Source organism: Pleurodeles waltl, chromosome 4_1, assembly GCF_031143425.1.
Source record: "Pleurodeles waltl isolate 20211129_DDA chromosome 4_1, aPleWal1.hap1.20221129, whole genome shotgun sequence".
NCBI classification, from domain to species: Eukaryota; Metazoa; Chordata; class Amphibia; order Caudata; family Salamandridae; genus Pleurodeles; species Pleurodeles waltl.
In genome coordinates, this window is record NC_090442.1 from 340520303 (window position 1) to 340540922 (window position 20620).

At 42.2% G+C, this 20620-nt stretch overlaps 1 protein-coding gene across 1 annotated transcript in view; it reads right to left on the reverse strand.

The window, feature by feature from the left end:
• The window catches only part of SLC15A5 (solute carrier family 15 member 5), a 379306-nt gene extending 361225 nt beyond the window's left edge, over positions 1-18081 (reverse strand). The window contains exon 1 of the mRNA XM_069230056.1: positions 17716-18081. Within this exon, the coding sequence (XP_069086157.1) occupies positions 17716-18079 (364 nt within the window). The 5' untranslated portion in view covers positions 18080-18081. The remainder of the gene's footprint in view (positions 1-17715) is intronic.
• Between the last annotated feature and the right edge of the window lie 2539 nt (positions 18082-20620).

Here is a 20620-nt window from a genome sequence, read left to right on the forward strand (position 1 = left end):
TGGGACTGTTGTTGTTGCTGTATTTTGTCGTGCCCCAGCTTCAGTCTGTGCTAGCCATGCCCCCCTGCTGTGCCCCTTTACCCATGCCAGTTCATATATGTGCAGACTTACATGCATTGTATAGTAGGTATTTTCCCCCCTGTTACAGTCAACATTATTGCAATTTAATTCCCCATGTGACTTACCCTGCATGTGCGTTGTGTCGTGATAGTCTGCGCTGTCCTGTCCTTGAATCCCTGTGACGATCTCCTCAGGGATGACGGCTGCAACCATCTCCTCCATGTGGTCCAGGGCCTTCTGTTGTGCTGGACTCCCCCCTCCAGTCTGCATTGCTGCCTTCCTGTTCCTGGCCATTTTCTCTTTTGTCCTACGTTTGCAGTCATGCCAGCGTTTCTTACACTCAGTGACTGTGCGGCGTTCTTCAGCCACACTGTTGATCTTGTCCACTATTTGTTTCCATATGGCCTCTCTCCTACTGAGTGGCAATTTAGAGGAGATGAAAAGTTGGTGCTGGTGTTCCGTCACCTCTTTCACCAGGATTTCCTGCTCCTCTTCACTGAAGCGACACTTTCTTTTTTTTCTAAACATGTCCTGGTTCCTGTATGGATCTTCCTGGCTGGTTCCTGGTTTGCTGTCATCCTCCTGTGGTCTATAGTGGCATCTGGGATCCATTTTGGCTCTCCTCCGCTGAAAGGGCAGTTTTCGCGCAAAGATTTGACGCAATAGCGTGAAAAAAAATAGCGCTTTCCGGATTGCACTGTCGTAAATCGACCCACAGTGATGTGCGTCGCCTTAACGTTGGTTTCCTTTACGACGGAACGCCGCTGTGTGCGTCACAAAATAATGACTCCCACCTGTTGGTTGCGCCGCCGTATGTCAAAGTATAAATTTAACGCCCGCACGGCGTTTCAAAATGGCGTTAGACGGCGCAAATTTTTTTGACGCAAAACTGCGTTAGCGCAGTTTTGCGTCAAAAAGTATAAATATGGCCCAATTGTATTTTGTAAGTTTGCGCCGCTTTTGCGTCAAAAAAGCGGCGCAAAAAAAGTACAAAAATGGGCCTTAATTTTCCCATGATTCAGGCCAAAGATAAAGCCTTATATCATTTAAGGACAAACCTCTTCTCGCCTTATACTCATCGTGTGCTAGGAGATACCTGGATTGTGTATTTTTACAAACAAATTGTATTCATAGGTTGGGGGTACTGCTAAAATTTGGGAGGGGTAGTGTCTGAAAAAACACATGAGATTTCCCAGAACGTTTATTTTCACAAGAAATATTCTTGCTTTTAATGGCAGATTCATTACTTTCAAACATCTTTCAAAACAACAGTTTGTGTGAATATTCCATGCAAGGCTAAGGCAAGCAGCCTGATGTGTCGTGGTTTCTAATGCACCCATGACAAGGCAGTGTTGAGTGACAACATGGCGAGGACAACGGGCTGATTTATGGGGATGGACGTTCAATTTATAGACCTGCAGTGGAGTAATATGACAGCCTTTAAGCACTCAGGGGTAAGAACAGTGAGAGAATTTTTCGTGCTCCAAATTATCATTTTGCCTCGTGTAGTGCTCCCATATACGCAAATGGCATATTTTTCAAGTTTCTTGTAGGGATTTGTGGCAATTACTAGGTAGATCTGTAAGGCTGCTACCTTACTTCTTATTTGAATATCAGTGCAGATTAGAAATGTGGTATTAGTGTTTCCACCAAACTCTTGCAGTGCTCTTATTATGGCAGAATTTAAACTTTCAATCCTGATGCAAACCTTATATTTACCGAGGTATGATGCTGCTTCTCTCTTTGCTGTGCTGGTGCACTTTAGGCAACCTTGTGCACGCACACACCCTTGCACTACAGTGTAATTGTGTGCCCATGAATTCTAGAGCAGGTTTTGTACTGGAAGGATACTCTTGCCCTACAGACATAGTTAAAACTTTTTTCAAGTTTGTATGTGCGCCCACACATGCAAATTTGAAAAACCTTGGAGAAAAGAAAACTTGTCTGCAATGTCATGGCTGCCTGAGGAGGCATACATTTTTGGTACACAGGCCTACCCAACCACTTTTAGGAGGTAGGACTTTGTGTCAAAATCCAATGGTGGTTACATGGGACGCCACCTATTGTATGCCCCTTGACGCAAAATAGTGCAATTTTGTTTTGCACTGGAAAATAAATCCCTTTTCAACACTTTGCAACAGTGTGCATCACTTTTCTAATGCAAACACAGCGCAAGGTGTAAGTAAATTTTGGCCCAAATCGCATTTTAAACCATTGCACTGGTTTCCTTCAGATTTTGTGAGTGCACTGGTGCAAAGGCTTGCTAAATCTGGTCCATATAGTTTGCAGAACTACATACTCACTTTTTGCACGCTAAGATTTTAAATTCATGGAAGTGGTAATTCACCACTTAGTCATGTTTCTAAATGTATCCAATCACACTTGCATCCTTTTCCACATTGCTCCACGTTATTTGTTATGTTGGTGTTTTTTTCTAACGCTTCTGGGAGATGATGTTTGCTTTTCAATACCTTATTCAACTAAGTGCACACTAAGGGGGCAGATTTATGGAGCGTGGGGCTGCACTGAGTGCAGCGCCACTTTCCCTGTGCCCCTTAGCAAACCCCCACCGCCACCATGTGTGCGCCGTATTTAAAATACAGTGCACCATGGCAAGGGGGGCAATAGTGTAATTTTTTATGACACTGTTGATGTACTCTGCAGGAGTAGCGCCAAAATATTGGCGCAACTCCTGCAGAGTACATAGGGTCCCATTCTAAAGAATGAAAGCCCCCTTTTAACGCCTGCTCTTTAGCAGGCATTAAAAGTGTCGGAATGAATGGCGCAAGGAAATCTCATAGATTTCCTTGTGCCATTTTTCTGGCTCCCCTAAAGGGGGAACGCCCCTTTGCATACATTATGCCTGGCACAGGCATAATGTAGCACAAAGGATTACAGAGTGGTGCAATGCATGCATTGTGCCACTCTGTAAATACGGCGTGGGGATTTTTATCTCCTTGGCCACATTAATGTGAAAATAAATTATGTTAATGTGGCGCAATGCCCCTATATTTTACAATCACAGCTGAAATCCTGGGGGACAGAAGGAGAAGGTAATGAGAATTTGGTGTGCAGATGGCAAAGGCAAACGTCCTCTTGCACTGAAGAACCTGAATATGCAATCATCAGCTAGCTTTCTTATATATTTATGTATCAACGTTTAATATCATGAGCATTAGCTTTTAAACTAGAGTGTGTCCCACTGACCTTATGAAGTAGGAATTCCTTTGATATAATTTTACACTACATTTGTAAATTGAGTCCAGCAGTTAAGATAATTTCGGAGCCTAGTAAATATTCACTATTCTAGTGTAAATCACCTTAGTGGAAACACATGATGTAAGTGGTGTGTGCAGAGAGTGCATTGATTTAAAAAAAATCTTTTTAGCACTTTATGATTTCGGCATTCATCCATTAAACACTAATCCCATATTTGCTGAGACTAGTTGGACTCTCATGAATACTGTGAACATAATCTGCTCTTTAAAAGGGAGCTGGCGCAGAGGGCTTACTATGGCCCATATTTATAGTAAAATCACGCAGTGCGACGCTGTGCCACAATTGGCAGCGCCATGCTCCTTCATTTTCACAGTGCAGGGATGTGCCATATTTAATTGAATATGTCGCACCCCTGTTTTGTCCCCTGCGCTGGCACTAAATTTAGCTGCCAGTGCCAACACTAGGTCTTATTTACAAGGCGGCGTTAAGCCATAAAAAGTAGCTTAACGCCACCTTGTAAATACGCTGCAGGGCATAGTGCCACCGGAGCGTCACAAAAAGTGACGCTCCGGTGGCGCTAGGGGCTCATAAATATGCCCCTGTGTTATGCTTGCAAAGATAGAAATCAATGGCAAATTTGCATGAGACTTTAACTCAAGAGTAGAGGTAGAGAGGCCAATTAAGAGAGTAACCTTGATCTGATTTTCAGAATCTGACTGGGAAGGAATAGGTCTAATCAGATCACTACAGTTGTTGTATTACATTTTATAATGTAATATAATAAGCACATGGTCCATCCGCTTGATTTGATGTGTGTGTCTTTTATGTTTTGCATCTGTTCCATATGTTAATGTATAAAGTTAGCAAGGGTGGTACTCATGCTAGTGAATTTTGTTAAGGGTCAACTCCTGTGTGTGGGCTTGTCCTTATTAATTTCTACTTTGCCTCCCGCTATTATTCAACAGTTACAGATTGGATGTAATATATTATCTGAACCACTGCAATGCAATATCTGAGGCGAAAATCCCATTTATTCTTTCAGTTGTAAAACGTAAATACATAAATTAGTTAGGGCTCAGTTTAAAAGACGTTTCTGAGGTTTACTTCTAACTAACTTCTGGCTAACTACTGAATTTTGCCAGATGTGCTCCTTTATCATGAACTTCCAGAAGTAAGTTACGATGTCTCATGAAAAATCTACCAGTGAATCAGGACCCAGATTTCCAAAGCTCACACATTCATGAGTGAATTTTATTTGCATTGTACTGCATTGATAACCACATCTATGCACGTGCCTGAAAATGTGATTTGTCCAGAGTGTAGGTGAGCATATCATTCAATTCATGAGAACTTTTTTGGGAGCTCACTTCCGCAGGTCGCATTCTTTGGAAACATCCATTGTATAGACCTGATAAGGTAAATGCATACATCAGCTGCAGTCGGTCCATTGGGGCTGAGGGGGTACGCCGCCCCTTCACCTTTTGCCCCTCTAGAAGAGTGTCTGTCAGACTGACCTCAGCCCGATAGACAGTCCTCACTTTCAGATCAGACAGCCAGGAGCTAAATGTGTAGGCTCCTGGCTGCCTGAGATGAACTTTGTTCGGCTGAGGAGGTCACAGCTCCTGGGGGCGTGACCTCCTTAGCTCAACAAAGGTCCTCAGGGTTCTCCATCTTGATAATGAGAAGTGACATCATTCATTGCCTTGTACTTGAGTGATTCAGTTTTAAGCCCTGAAGTGCACAGGGACGAGTGTCAATCAGTGACACCTTGTCACAGACTGGGGAGGGGTTAGCAGTCTCACTGACCCCATCCCTCTCTGTGACGAGGTTGGGACTGCTGCCTTCCCTCATTGGCTAAGGTCAGCCAATGAAGAAAGGCAGCAGTCCCAACCCTCCTGGGATGTCCGAAGCTTAGGACTGCTGCCTTTCCTCATTGACTGACCTAAGGTCAACCAATGAAGGAAGGCAGTAGTCCCAACCCTCCTGCGACCTCTGAGGCAGAACTACAGGTAAGTGTGTTTTTTTTTAATTAATCTATGGTACGTGTCTGTTTGAATATTTGGTAATGAGTGTTGTGAATGGATGCATGTGTGCACAAGTGTGTGAGAATGAATGGGTGTGTGTAAGTGTGTATGTGTGCCTGTGTGTCCCGTCTCCCCCTCTCCCTCTTACAATTACCGGCCGCCACTGGCATACATTGCAAAAATGTAAACCAAGCCATTCAGTAGTTCACCTAGCAGTGAGAACTTTATTAAAAAGCAGATTTTTACAACTTCAGTTTTCAGCTGACTTATCAGTTGCTCCTGGTAAATAAGGCATTCAAATTAGAACTTTTTTGGCTGCCAGTACAGAATCTACGATTCTTTGATCACTGATGCTATGTCAAGAGCAATATCTTGGTGGCAGAATGTATTGGCAAATAGTAGGAAGTAGTGCTAAGAATAGATTCCCAAAGAGTGGTTGAAATTTGCACACCAACTTTTGGCAAATTAATTCTGATTTTGTGAACCGACCTATGTACTGTAAGGCTGTACTGTCAGGTTGATTTAAAAAATCATTGTTCATAGTAGGTTGCAATGCAACCGACTTCATAAACATTCGTGAGGTAGGTTGCAAATTGCGACTTAATATTTTTTTATTTCAATGCAGCACATTTTTCTTAAAGCAAACAACAATTTGTTATGCATTTCTAACTACAAGTTGTGTTTTGCTGAGCACATAGCGAATTGCAAAATAGGTTTAGTACATTTGAAAAGCCACTTAGCTATTTGCAGACTTTACAACCACTAAATCTCTTCGTACATGTGGCCCAAATGTCTTAAAGTATTTTTTTCAGGAAATTAGGTGCAATGCCATTGATGTTCTAGCATATGGATTTAAATAATTCCTTATCTTTTTTAGATTAAAGGATAACGTTTATTTTATGATTGAATTAGCAGCTAAAAGATCATACATACAATGTAATATGTAAAACATTAAGGATTTTATTACAATTCTATAAAATAGTTATAGGATAGAGAGATAGAAAGGTAGGGGAAAGAAAATAGAGAAAAAATATTCCTTATTCTAATTCACTAATTATTACAGGGTACACACATTATGGATGATATGGCAAACCTTAGAGCAACAAGCATAATTCTAACTGAAGAACTTTGAATAACTCAAACTGAAATGTTTGCAGTGCTAAATAACGGGCACTTACAATTGTCCCACCTGGACCTTATAGTAGTTCAGAAAAGGAAGAATTTGCTTGAGATGAAAGAGGCAGGCAGGAGATTCGTAAATGATTCAACAACAGAAAAGCAGGAACCCATACTGAATAGGCAGCATTTCAGTATCCATAAATCCCTCTGGACCTCCACTATCATCACCACTCTCTTGTCCATACTGTACACCAGGACTCTAGCAGAGTCCAGAAACTGCCTAGACCACTGATTTCTTCAAGCCTTTTGAAATCTTCGGTATGAAGATAAATCTGACCTAAGACCATGGAAGACCTTTGGTCTCTCCCTCAGCTGAGCTGCTTGGAGGACCTTCATCTACAATAAGGTGTAACTTCCCAGATATAATACTCAAAGAAAAAGCCACAGATCTGAGTGCCAATGAGGGGCGAAATGTCTTGGCTGTTCTAATAGTCTTAAAATAATTCAAAATGAACATGTTTGTGTAACTTTAATTCTGATAAAATCATTCCTAGCTAAATAAAGTCTTGTCAGAGCTGATCTCAGCCAGTAAGCCCTCATCCACATGTTGGCCATCCCATCCGCTGTATATTTTCTCTTTGTTCTTTTTTGTGGTCTTGCTTTAGACAGCTGTAGCTTTCTAGTGCAAATAGCAATGTACAGGGAGTGCAGAATTATTAGGCAAATTAGTATTTTGACCACATCATCCTCTTTATGCATGTTGTCTTACTCCAAGCTGTATAGGCTCGAAAGCCTACTACCAATTAAGCATATTAGGTGATGTGCATCTCTGTAATGAGAAGGGGTGTGGTCTAATGACATCAACACCCTATATCAGGTGTGCATAATTATTAGGCAACTTCCTTTCCTTTGGCAAAATGGGTCAAAAGAAGGACTTGACAGGCTCAGAAAAGTCAAAAATAGTGAGATATCTTGCAGAGGGATGCAGCACTCTTAAAATTGCAAAGCTTCTGAAGCGTGATCATCGAACAATCAAGCGTTTCATTCAAAATAGTCAACAGGGTCGCAAGAAGCGTGTGGAAAAACCAAGGCGCAAAATAACTGCCCATGAACTGAGAAAAGTCAAGCGTGCAGCTGCCACGATGCCACTAGCCACCAGTTTGGCCATATTTCAGAGCTGCAACATCACTGGAGTGCCCAAAAGCACAAGGTGTGCAATACTCAGAGACATGGCCAAGGTAAGAAAGGCTGAAAGACGACCACCACTGAACAAGACACACAAGCTGAAACGTCAAGACTGGGCCAAGAAATATCTCAAGACTGATTTTTCTAAGGTTTTATGGACTGATGAAATGAGAGTGAGTCTTGATGGGCCAGATGGATGGGCCTGTGGCTGGATTGGTAAAGGGCAGAGAGCTCCAGTCCGACTCAGACGCCAGCAAGGTGGAGGTGGAGTACTGGTTTGGGCTGGTATCATCAAAGATGAGCTTGTGGGGCCTTTTCGGGTTGAGGATGGAGTCAAGCTCAACTCCCAGTCCTACTGCCAGTTCCTGGAAGACACCTTCTTCAAGCAGTGGTACAGGAAGAAGTCTGCATCCTTCAAGAAAAACATGATTCTCATGCAGGACAATGCTCCATCACACGCGTCCAAGTACTCCACAGCGTGGCTGGCAAGAAAGGGTATAAAAGAAGGAAATCTAATGACATGGCCTCCTTGTTCACCTGATCTGAACCCCATTGAGAACCTGTGGTCCATCATCAAATGTGAGATTTACAAGGAGGGAAAACAGTACACCTCTCTGAACAGTGTCTGGGAGGCTGTGGTTGCTGCTGCACGCAATGTTGATGGTGAACAGATCAAAACACTGACAGAATCCATGGATGGCAGGCTTTTGAGTGTCCTTGCAAAGAAACGTGGCTATATTGGTCACTGATTTGTTTTTGTTTTGTTTTTGAATGTCAGAAATGTATATTTGTGAATGTTGAGATGTTATATTGGTTTCACTGGTAATAATAAATAATTGAAATGGGTATATATTTTTTTTTGTTAAGTTGCCTAATAATTATGCACAGTAATAGTCACCTGCACACACAGATATCCCCCTAACATAGCTAAAACTAAAAACAAACTAAAAACTACTTCCAAAAATATTCAGTTTCGATATTAATGAGTTTTTTGGGTTCATTGAGAACATGGTTGTTGTTCAATAATAAAATTAATCCTCAAAAATACAACTTGCCTAATAATTCTGCACTCCCTGTAATCCCAGTGCTTTAACATACAGTTACAATGTGCTGCTTTGGATGTGCCCCTTGCTCCTGACTGGACAGTTTTCTTGTTCAGTTCAATACTTTGCTTTTGATTCAATTATTTTCCTCTGTGTTCCTGTGTTTATCCCACATTTGGAGTATTTTGCTATTCCCATCTTTCTCGATGGTTGTATCTTTCCAATGTTGATGTAAGGGTTTTTTTGCAAGTTTGTTTGGAATGTGAGTTTTGAACTTGATTAAGTTCCATGTCCTGCTCCTTCCCCTTTTCCTTTGTGCATTGTTCCTCCTTCCTCCCAGACACCCCTTGCTTTTCCTAATCTCACTGCTCCCTCTCTCCCTAATTCTCCTGTTGTATCCCAATACTAAGGTGCACACTCATCTTTCTCCTGTTTCTCCATCCTGTGTCCTCCCCCTTTTCACTGGTGGTTTTCCATTGTTGCTAAGTTTTACCTGAACAGGAACCTATTTACACAATAATTGTCTCCCTTATCATCTGATGCAGTGGACCCAAAGCTAGATTTGTGTCATATCTGTTGCAAGTGTGGGGGAACAGTGCACTTCATCAGTAACAGCTCAGGCCACAGGAAGTGCAGAAGAAGTGTCCATTAGGCTTTTGGTGTGACTTCAATGGAGAATCACACTGTGCCTGGTGGTGTGTCATCTCTGATTGAGTCAGGGGATCTTAAAATCCTGGAGGGCTCGTTGATGTTGCTGGGGCACATTATACTGCCCTCTGGACTCATGTTTGTGAGGGGAGTGGTGTGTGAAATCAGGTTGTTGGTTGATGAGGTGTGAGTCCTGGTCAAGTAGCAACCAAAATCCCTGTCAGAGTGAGGCACAGCTTGGCACAATGCAGTCAGGTTTAACTTAGAGACAATTTGTCAAGTGTTTGCGCAACACTTCAACTAGCAATTAAGTGAAGAAGCACACAGAAAAAATCCCAAACCAGGTTAGAAAAATAACACTTTCTTTAATAAATAAACCAAGACCAAAACAATAAAAATCCAATCAGAAGAATCAGAGATATTCAATGTCAAAGAGTCTAGTGAAAATAATGCCAAAAAGCACAAAGCAACAGCTGTGGCTATTTGCTTGCACTGGACTGGGACAAAGTCAAAAGTTCAGCCCAACCGTGATGGTGCACAGGCCAGCCATAGGGACCAAGTTGGGCCCACTGAACAAAGTGCCTTAAATCCTAGGTTGAGGAGAATTGTGAGGATCCTCGACGAAGAAACGTCACACAGCTGAAACGATGAGTCGGTTCTGAGATGCATGAGACTGCGATGTGAGGGCCTTCATCATCATCAAGGATCCTGTCTACTTGGCTTGCAATGCGAATGCTGCCGTCAGGGATGCAGCACGTAGTCAGGCTGATGCGTTGGTTCAGAAAATCTGCGAGGCTGCAATGTGGACTCCGGCATTGTTTTTGAGGCTGCCATTGACGCGGGATGTGAGGGCCTGTGCTAGGGATGCATCACACAATTGGGGAGATGCGTCGGTTCCGAAGAAATGCCATGCAATGCCAGTCTTTGTGATGGCTCCAAACCATGAAGCAGCGGTGATGTGTGAGTTCTGCTCAGGTCTGTGCCACGCTGCAGAGGAAATGCATTGTTTCCACAGGATCCACAGAGGCTGGCAAGCACCTTAGGCCAACTTCCTAGTGTCCAGGAGGTGGGTGGCACCATTTGGCAGAGTAGATTCACAGATGGCAGAGTCTAGGTGCAGGTTAAAGGGTGCTGGAAACCTATTATATCTCTGAAGCCTCAGATCAGGAGGTCAGCCAACTAGCCCGTGGAGTCATTCTGGGTTCTAAGTTCAAGAGATTCAGATCCAATCCTTCTTACCCAGGCAAGAGGACAGCAGGCCAGCACAGCAGGGAAGCAGTTCCTTTAAAGCAGCAGTCAAGCAGGGTGGCACTCCTTTCAGCAGCACAGCAGTCCTTCTTCCTGGCAGAGTATCCGCAGGTACAGAAGTGCACTCAAGGGATGGTGTCTGAGGTCCAGTATTTATACCCATGTGTGCCTCTGAAGTGGGGAGAAGCTTCTAGAGGTATGCCTTTAACGTGCACAGATGCCAGCCTTCCTGGCTCTGGCTTCAGACTAGCTACAGGGGGTATGCAGCCTTTTGTGTGGAGACAGGACACAACTTATTCAAGTGTATGTGGGCCTGCACCCAGTTTCCCCCTCCCATTCATCCAGTCACACCTAAGCTCCCCTTTGTGTGTGACTGTCTAGGAGGAATACACAAAGCTGAACTGTCACCAACACCAAGTATTGTGACCAAGAGACAGGCTGCAGGCAGCAAATTCTAAAGCAAGAAAATGTGAACTTTCTAAAAGGGGCATTTTCAAAATTGTATTTTACAATTAACCTTCACCATGTCAGGATTTGAAATTAAAGGTCGGGAGACACCAAACATGAAGGGTCTACCAGTTTCCATTTGGAAATTACATTTATAAAATGTAATGAGATACCTCCAATGTTATCTTATAGGAGATGTAGGCCTTGAAGTAGTGAGAAACTAATTTTAGAATTTTTCACCACCAGTACATGTAAAACTTAAAGTACATGTTATACTTTTTAAAAATACATTTCACCCTGCCATCTGGAGTGTCCAGGGCCTATTCTAGGGGTGGTGTATATATAATAAAAAGGAAGGTTTGAGCCTGGCAAAAGGTTCACTTTGCTACGTCGACATAGCTGTGTAAAACTGCACACAATCTGCAATGGCAAGCTTGAGACATGTTTGAAGTGCTACTTATTTGGGTGGCACAATCAGTGCTGCAGGCCTACTTGTAGCATTTCATTTACGGACCCTAGGGACTGTAACGCCACGTTACTAGGAACTTACAAGTATTTTAAATATGCCAATTGGGTATAAGCCAATCTAACATGTTTTAGAGAAAGAGCGCAAGCACTTTAGCACTGGTTATCAGTGGTAAATTGTGCAGAGTCCTAAGGTCAGCAAAAACAAAGTCAGCAAAACAGGAGGTCTGAAATCAAAAAGGTAAGGGGAAACTATGCCCAGGATGCCAAGTCTAACAAGTGGTATGACTCCAGCTCATGTTGTCTGCCTGAATCTTGACTTGAAGCCCAAAACCCCCACTGATTAAGCTTGGACACAGGGAAGCCTCCTTATGGGACTCATGGCCCTTGCCATAGAAGGGCACCATACTGGTTGCACATTTCTAGACCAGTGTAACCTCTTGAAGGTGCAAAGGTGGATGCCATTTTGTAATGGTAACAATTAGAAGATTGCATTTAAAAAATCATCACTTATCGAGACTCTCAGTCCACCCACCAACTCTAGTTGCACACTGTTTTTCCATTCACATCTAGAAGTATGGTTCCAACAACTAGATTTTAAGGGGATGAGAATGCAAATGCCAAAGCTGCTTTAAAGAAAGTAAGATAAATTAGCTTTACCAATGCTTGTAATTTTGTGAGATATTTACACTTTCTTGTAGCACACACTTTTTGCATGCATGTTTCAAAGTGCTGTACAGTATGAAGTACAGCATACAGAAAAAGGTGTGCATATAGCTGGGGAGCAGTTGCATCCATGGAGCTGTTTGAGCCCATTTGGGCATCAGTGAATACAAAGTAGAAGGGTATATATCCAGACATAGTAAAGAATACAGTAGAAGTGAAGCATGATATCTGTGGAGGCGTTAATTGAATATGTGATCATGTAGTGTGGCAAGTGTCATTAGGGGATGACGAGCGGACTAGTGAAAGGAGACATTGAAGATGGCAGATCTTTTTTTGTGGGAGAGGAAGACATTTGGGTGTGAGACAGGACTAGTCCTACAGGTTGTCAATATCTGCTTGATTGGAGAGGAACAGTAAAGGGAATTAAGAATAGTGTGATAAGGAGAGTGTGGCCCATATTGATATGATGGTTTGTGTGCTGTAGACCATAATACTGAGAAGTTAAGTTAGTGGTTGGACTAGTTGCGACAGCGGTGAGTAGGAAACTAGATATGAATTTCAAATGGTCAAAGATGGTAGTGAATATATTGAGGTGGATGTCTCTGAGTGAAGCATTATTTTCCCAATACGGTAGAGGCTGATGTGTATCTTGTTGTGATGTTGATAACTGGCGATATAGGTAGTGGTCTCTTGGATAATTTGATTTTTGAGAATATGGAAACATTCGTGGAAAGTGTTAAGCCATGTACTTTTAGGGTTCAGAGAGTAGAAAAGCAGATCACTTCTAATTTCACTTGAAGTTGAGCTGAAGTATGATTGTGGGTGGATAGTGTTAAAGGCCTGAGTCTTGAAGTTTTTAGGAGGGTAAACTTGTAAAGGTAAATTGGTAGGTAATGTCCAAGGTGTTCAAACCTCTGTGGCTTACAGGTGTTTTCGGCTAGTTATGGGTACTATAGAGGGTGTATATAAGAGGATATAATCATACCTGGCTAGTCACTGCTAGGAAGAAATGATACGAATTATCCCACAGGGAGAAGATTCTACACTTGAATAGAAACCACAGAAAATCTAGTAGCAGAGCTTTTTATGCAATCTAGCATCATCCGGCATCTTTAAATACACAATCAACAACTCAATAATCAATTTAGGTAATGAATGGAGCAAAGTAACCACATTATGACTAATGTCAGGAAAATAGTAATTTGTTATTTTTACTGCTGGTTTCAATCATGCTGGGCTGCATCAAACATTTAGCAAGGTGTTGAATTCAGAGGATTACACCAACAATTTCACCTTCAATTAAAGACTCTTACTTGCTTCTATGTCCTCATATCTTAAACAGTTGACCCATTCTTCCTGTCTGTGAGAGTTACCTTAAAGGACTGTAAAGCATAATCAGGTGTTAGAAGCAGGTGTTAGAAGCAATAACTGTATTCTAAATGAAAGCCTTTGTACGGATTGCAATGTTGCCGTGTTGTATATGGAAAGGGGATGGTGATAGTTATAATCTTGTAACAGCTTTCAGATTGTAGCCTATATACAAAGTGTACCATCAATACTGCTTCTACTGTAAACAACAAAACTTGGAATTTCTATCCGTTTGTCTTTTGCAATTTACAGAGGAGTTAAATTAAGAATTCAGGTCTTCACTCCGCTATGAAGAAAACATAATTCTTTGTCTGCTGTCACTCAGCCTGTTTACATAATTACTTTCTGATTTAGCAGTGGTCAAAGGTGTTCAGACATGGTCTAGGCTTCATGCCCTTGAGCTTCCGATGGCCATGAACCATAATTAAAAAATTAAGGGGCATATTTATACTTATTGATGCAAAACTGTGCTAATGCAGTTTTGCATCAAAAAGTATAGTGCAGGCTTGCACCATTTTACAGTGCTAGCCGGGCGCCATACTTAAGGAATGGCAGAAGCCGGCTCTAAGCTTGGGCTAGCATCAAAATAAAAGATGCTAGCTGAGTCGGGTGGCAGTATGGGAAGAGGAGGTTGTGTGACAGAAAATGACGCTAGGCTGATCAGCGGCAAAAGCAATGCTGCTAACCAGCCTTGCATCATTTCCAAATGCACAACAAATCCTACTACATGACTCCTCTCTTAGAAAAAAACAGGAGCCATGTCCACCACCCCAAGGGCCAGCACAGGGGACCAGTGTCCCCTGTTCATGCCATCAGACCCAGTTCCAGGCAGGGAGCCCCATGTAAGGGACCCTAATGGCACTTAACATGAAATATAAAAAATATTTACCCTACTTACCGGGAATAGGGTCCCCCATCCCCTGGTGTCCCTCTGGTGTGGGTATTCCTGGGGCTTGGGGTGGGCACCTGTGGGCCCATTCCATGGTGTTTGGCCATGGAAATAGGCCCACAGGTCCCCTAACGCCTGGTCAGACCCAGGCATTAAATAATGACGTTAAGCAGGCTTAACGTCAATATTTAGGTCTGCCTCCCACCCGTGCGTCATTTTAGCATGGGGGATAAATATGACGCTAAGGCTATAGCGTCATTTTTTTGGACGGGAACGCCTACCTTGCATCTCATTGACATAAGGTGGGTTCACTCATCCAAAAAAAGGAGCTAACTCCAATATGTTGACGCTAGACGTGTCTAGCGTCAAAATATAAACATGGAGTTTAAGTTTGCGCCGTTTTTGTGTAAAAGAAATGACACTAAAACAGTGCAAACAGAGTATAAATATGCCCCTAAATCTTTGGATAGTTCACCTGCATCAAAGCTGGTTCTGACAATGCTTAGTAGTCATTTTTGCCACCCCATAGTCTTTCCCACTTTTCAAACTGTTTTCATGACATTTGCCAGAACTTTTTACGCCTGGCCTATGCCCATCATTTCTTTATCATAGTTGAAGACACGTTCAGGACTTCAGTCCAAGCATCCTCCTATTTTTTGGCGGTATCGGTCAGAGGGCCGCAAATCAAAAACAGAATGTAATGCTAGTTTTCCTCTGTATATACCTCAAAATGGCAGCTCCACATTCTCTATTTGAGAATAAGATTGGGACGGAGTGGTGCTATGTAAAATTTCGTGAATTCGAAAAACAGCACGTTGCACGAAACAACATGGAGTTGACTTACATGAACCTTCAAACATTTGGTACTGAACGGCACGAGGTAAAAGTTACACTAGTAGTAAGATTTTGGATATAACAGTCAATGATGAAAGGAGACCTCCGGGCAATAACTGCCACAAATCACAGTGACTTCGACACGACTTAAAAGCTCCTTCCGTACACCACCATTTGGCCACTAATACGTGGTTCATGTACTGACTGTTAGCTAACATAAGTATTTTTTGCAAGGCAAAGCTATCGTTGTTGGAGCCATAGATAATGAAAATGTATTAACTAGACGCCAGCATTCCTAGTGAGATTGTGTGCTTAGAAATGCAACACTGATCGGCCCAGCATGGACCACACAGTGCTATGTCACAAAGTAGCAAATATTTTAAAGGAGCCTATATGGTGAATACTGAGGGCGCATCTGTCAGAAGTGAATGGCACTGATGATTACCTCCTTGTATTATTATCAGAAATAGACTATCTCTAGTCGAACTGCTATTCCTTGGTGGATACATCTTTTCAGACTTCTAGAAGAGGGTTTTAGACACATGCATAACACCATAGACATAGGACTTTTAACACACATATACAGTTACACATAGGGTGAAAACTTTCTACCAAGTCATTGTGGATACTATTTTCAAGCCTGACGTTGTGTGTGATCATCAACTGTATTCTCAGTTATGCAGTCGTTTTTTCACTTCCATTGAACTAACACACCAGAAATCAAAATCTGTAGGTGAAAAGTTCAGGGCTGGGGACTGTCCACAGTGACCTCAGTGAGCTGGTCACCATAGTTACATATCACTAAAGATGTTTGGGGTTCAGATGAGCCTGCCATTGACCACTCCATCAACAGCATGCTGCTGATTACAAAAGAAATAGATTGCACAATACTTTGTATTTCCAATACAAATAATATGTTTTAGCGTCAGTGTTCACCTGCTGAAGTTAAGAGGAGAAGCAAAGTTGTCAGCTTTATCAAAAACACATAGGGCCTGATTTATGAAAAGTTAGGTTTGCTGTTAGGTGATTATTTGATGCTAAAGCGGCACAAACTTGCAAAATATAATTATATTTTAATTACATTTTGTAAGTTTGCGACGCTTTTACGTCAAAAAATGACATAAAGGCGGTGCTAACTTTTCATAAATCAGGCCCATAGCTTTGCCGCATACAAGGAATACTGAACCCAGAGCTCCTGTAATAGCCCAAGTAAGCAACCTAGGGCATATTTATACTCTGTTCACGCTGAATTTGTGTCATTTTTGTACGCACATTTGGCGCAAAAACTCCTTATTTATATTTTGACGCTAGACCCACCTAGCGTCAAAATATTGGAGTTTGCACCATTTTTTGGATGCGTGAACCCACTTTGCGTCAATGAGTTGCAAGTTAGGTGTTCCCATAAAAAAAGATGCTATCCCCATAGCGCCATATTTATCCCCCGTGCAAAAATGATGCACGGGTTGGAGGCAGACCCAAATAATGGCGTTAAGCTTGCTTAGTGCCATTATTTAACACCTGGGACATGTCAAGAGTTAGGGGACCTCTGGATCCCTTTCCCTGGTCAAACACCATGGAATGGATCCACAGGTGCCCACCCCAAGTCCCAGGAACACCCCCACACACACCATAGGCACACCAGAGGATGGGGACCCCATCCCAGGTAAGTAGGATAAGTATAGGTAAGTATTTTTGTAATTTTTTTTAAGTGCCATTGGGAGCCCTAACAAGGGGCACCTGCATGGCACAGGGTGCAATGGCCATGCCCAGGGGACACTGGTCCCCTGTACTGGCCATTGGGTTGGTGGGCATGACTCCTGTCTTTTCTAAGATAGGAGTCATTTAATAGGATGGTTGTGCGCCTGGAAATGACACAAGGCTGGTTAGCAGTATTTTTTTGTTGCTAACCAGCCTAACGTAATTTTTTTACACACAACCTCCTATTCCCATACCACCACCCACACCCGGGTAATGTCATTTTTGTTGATGCTAGCCCAAGCTTAGTGCCGGCTTACGCTATTCCATATATATGGTGCCCAGTTGGCGCTTAGGAATGGTGCAAGCCGGCGGTAAACTTTTTGGTACAAAACTACGTTAGCACAGTTTTACACCGAAAAGTTTAAATATGCCCCCTAGTATATAAACATCTGGAATGGGTGTTCAGCGAACCCTGGAGCAGTTTGCTGGCACGATTCATTCATTCACATTATCTGTAAAATACACATTTCCTGCTTTTAATGGGAGATCCCATAGTACAGCAACTACTAAATAAACTAGATCTCTTGAGCTTGTCCATAAGATATCTCAGTTGGTGAAAGCTTCTGCCACAGAAATTCTAATCGGAGTCATAGTTTGAATCTGGGTGGGTTTCCTGAATATGTCAGGGTTGGTAAAACGACTAACATTATGCAGCCCTAAAGATTCTTCTGTTAAATTAGCGCTAGGAATTCTAACATTCATATGAATGAATCACAAAGTGCACAGTGAAGTGGTGGCCTACCTGCAAAGTGCAGAAAAGCACAGATATACACGACGGATATCCTTCCAATGCACGTTTCAGCGAACCAGCCCACCAGCACAGGAGTTATGGTGGACGCGCCCACAAAGCACAGATTCACGGTGGCGGCCTGGTGGTTGTCATAGCCCAGCCTGACGGTGCAAAAAAGAATCATGTTGCAGACGGTCCCGAAGAAGGTGAACCGCTCGCAGAGCTCGACAAGCAGTACGCAGATGCCCACCTGAAGCCTTTTCCTTGACTGGCTTCCTGAAGGCTCGCGGTGCCTGGATTTTCTTAGATATTTCCTCGGCTTTCTCACAGTCCTACAGTTAAAAAGTTGTTTCTCTCTAAAATCTATAATGGCCATGCTCTGCCTTCCTGGGCCTGGCGTGTCTGGTCGGCCAACCTCTGTTTGTGCTCGTTGGCGCTACTGTAATTAAGAAGGGGTGATACCCTGGCCTCGAATTTCACAAGGCCGCACCACAATTTAACTATATGCTTCACACAGTGGTGGCGAGACGCCGCTTCTACGTTCACGAAGCACAGCCTGCACCAGGACGGTATGTCAGATTCGAACATCGCGACTTTCTTGTTCAGCACGACAGTACATTAAATATTTGTTCCTTGCGTAAATTAATTAATTATTAAATAACTTGGCAACTGCCCTACGATGCCCGACGTGATTTACCGATGCCACAAAAAAGGCGACATAACTAAGTTAGATACATAAATAGTTCATTTAAGCAATGTGCTAGGTCAATGATGTAATTAAATCTACAATGAACATTAAAATATTTTACTTTAAACTGTGGTGGAAAAGGGAACCAAGGGACACATTGGTGAACTCTAATGCGTTTCGTATGTGATGCTATGTCTTCTATCAATTAAGGCGTGTATATTTATGATATTCTCAGTATCTCTACTAGTGTATTTAAATGTGTTGTTGGCAGAGCTAATATTTGGATTTACTGGTAGCTCCTGAAAACGAGGCTTAGTACAGCTTTCGTCCCTTTGGTCTTACGAGAAGGACGAGCTCGCACCAGCATGGCATCCACCTTTCATTGAGGTGCTAGAATCTGGAGATAGGCTCCGGCCATATTAGATCTCAAACCCTTGAAGGCCGCTGGCGGGATAGTTACTCCAAGGTGTGACTGAAGGTTTGCTTTTTGAGAGCGATGGAGAATGCCTGGCATTTATGTGGTCTAAGGCACGGCCTTTCTGGGAAGTTTATTTTAAATTATGCTTCACAATCCACGTTTGAAACATCTACCTACTTGAACCACGGCCCCAAATAATTAGCTAACTTCTAAAATTTGGATGTGCTTTAAAATACAGATGATAATAGTGGTTACATCTACAGGAAACTCAATATCAAAGAAGACTGTACGCAGCTTTACTTTGGCCCCACGGCTTCCATTAGACACTACTAAAGTTGGTCTTGACAAGAACTGGCTTCGAGAAAAAGAATTGGCTTATCTGAACAATCCATACTATTCCTGCAATCTAATACTCTGCCTAAAGTTCATAAAACAAATCCAAGCCCCTATGCCACCCGATTGTGACTGGTTGTGAACCTGTTCTCCAAACTTTAGCAGAGTATGCCATCTATTTTGTTTTACCTTTTGTCCCTCTAAGCAAATCATTTGTTCATGGCAGTACACCCATAATGAACTATGTTGATGGAAATGTACTTGGCATTAACACAGACCTACTGGTCAAAATGGATATAGAGAGTCTCTACACTAATATTACCAGACGAAGGTCTTAGTGATTCTTGAAACTATACTTAAAACAAACTAGAGCTCGTCCCTACAGTGTCCCCACATCTTTTGTTATTTAATGTGCCCACATAGACGTCAGGAACAACTATTTTTATTTTCAAGGTCTTTTCTATGCACAAACGAACAATGTTGCTATGGGAGCAATTTGTGATCCCAATAAAGCAGGTTTATATGCTTCAGAAGAAAGGTTCAGCTCTCATGAAAGTAACCCATGTAAATGTAACATACTTAAATTGATTCATTACGTAGATAATGTATATTTTAAACTGGAGAGGCAGTGATATTAAACGTAAACCGTTTCATGACTGGATCAACTTGAGAAGTACTAATTAATCTATGAAAATAGTTTAGTTTTTGGATTTGAGATGCAACTGTAACAAATAATCTAATATTTCAATGAAGCTGGAATATTAGCTGCCAAACTCAAGGCATGTGGTTACGTCATTAAAACATGCTTAGTATAATGACCGAATCACTGCTTCAAGTACAAGACCGCCAAAAGTACTCTAAATTAGTGTGTATATCCACATTTGGAACAGAATCCAATAAAAAAAAGAACATTATTAAACATTGGCATTTCATGGCTTTTAGAAATTGAGGTTCTGAATAGCAGAAGTATGCACTCTGCCCAAGCAGGAACCATAATCCTAGTCAGGGTAAGTCAGATGCACACCTAAATAAACCTGTGCTCACCCTCTGGTTGCTTGGCAGAGAGCAGGAAGGCTTGGCTTAAGAGGCAATGTTTGTTCAATACTTCAAACAGTAAAACAGTGAAGACACCACACACAAAGATACCACATCTAGTTAGAAAAATAGAACTAAATTTGTTGAACAACACACAACCAAAATGACAAACATCAAACAATTAGAAGTAGGAATATGAATCATTAAAGAATAAACTTAGTTGTAGTGTTTAGAAGCATAAAGCACCAATCGGGGCTATCGTGTCATTCTAGACCAGGTCAAATCTGAAAAAGTCAGGCTGACCATGATGGAGTACGGATCGGACACAGGGACCAGCCTTGGCCTGCTGAAAGAGTACCTTGGTTTGGAGCTGTGGTGACGTTGAGAACAAGATGCGAGGAGCAAAGAAGGCAATGCATTGGCATCAATCCTGAAGATGTAGG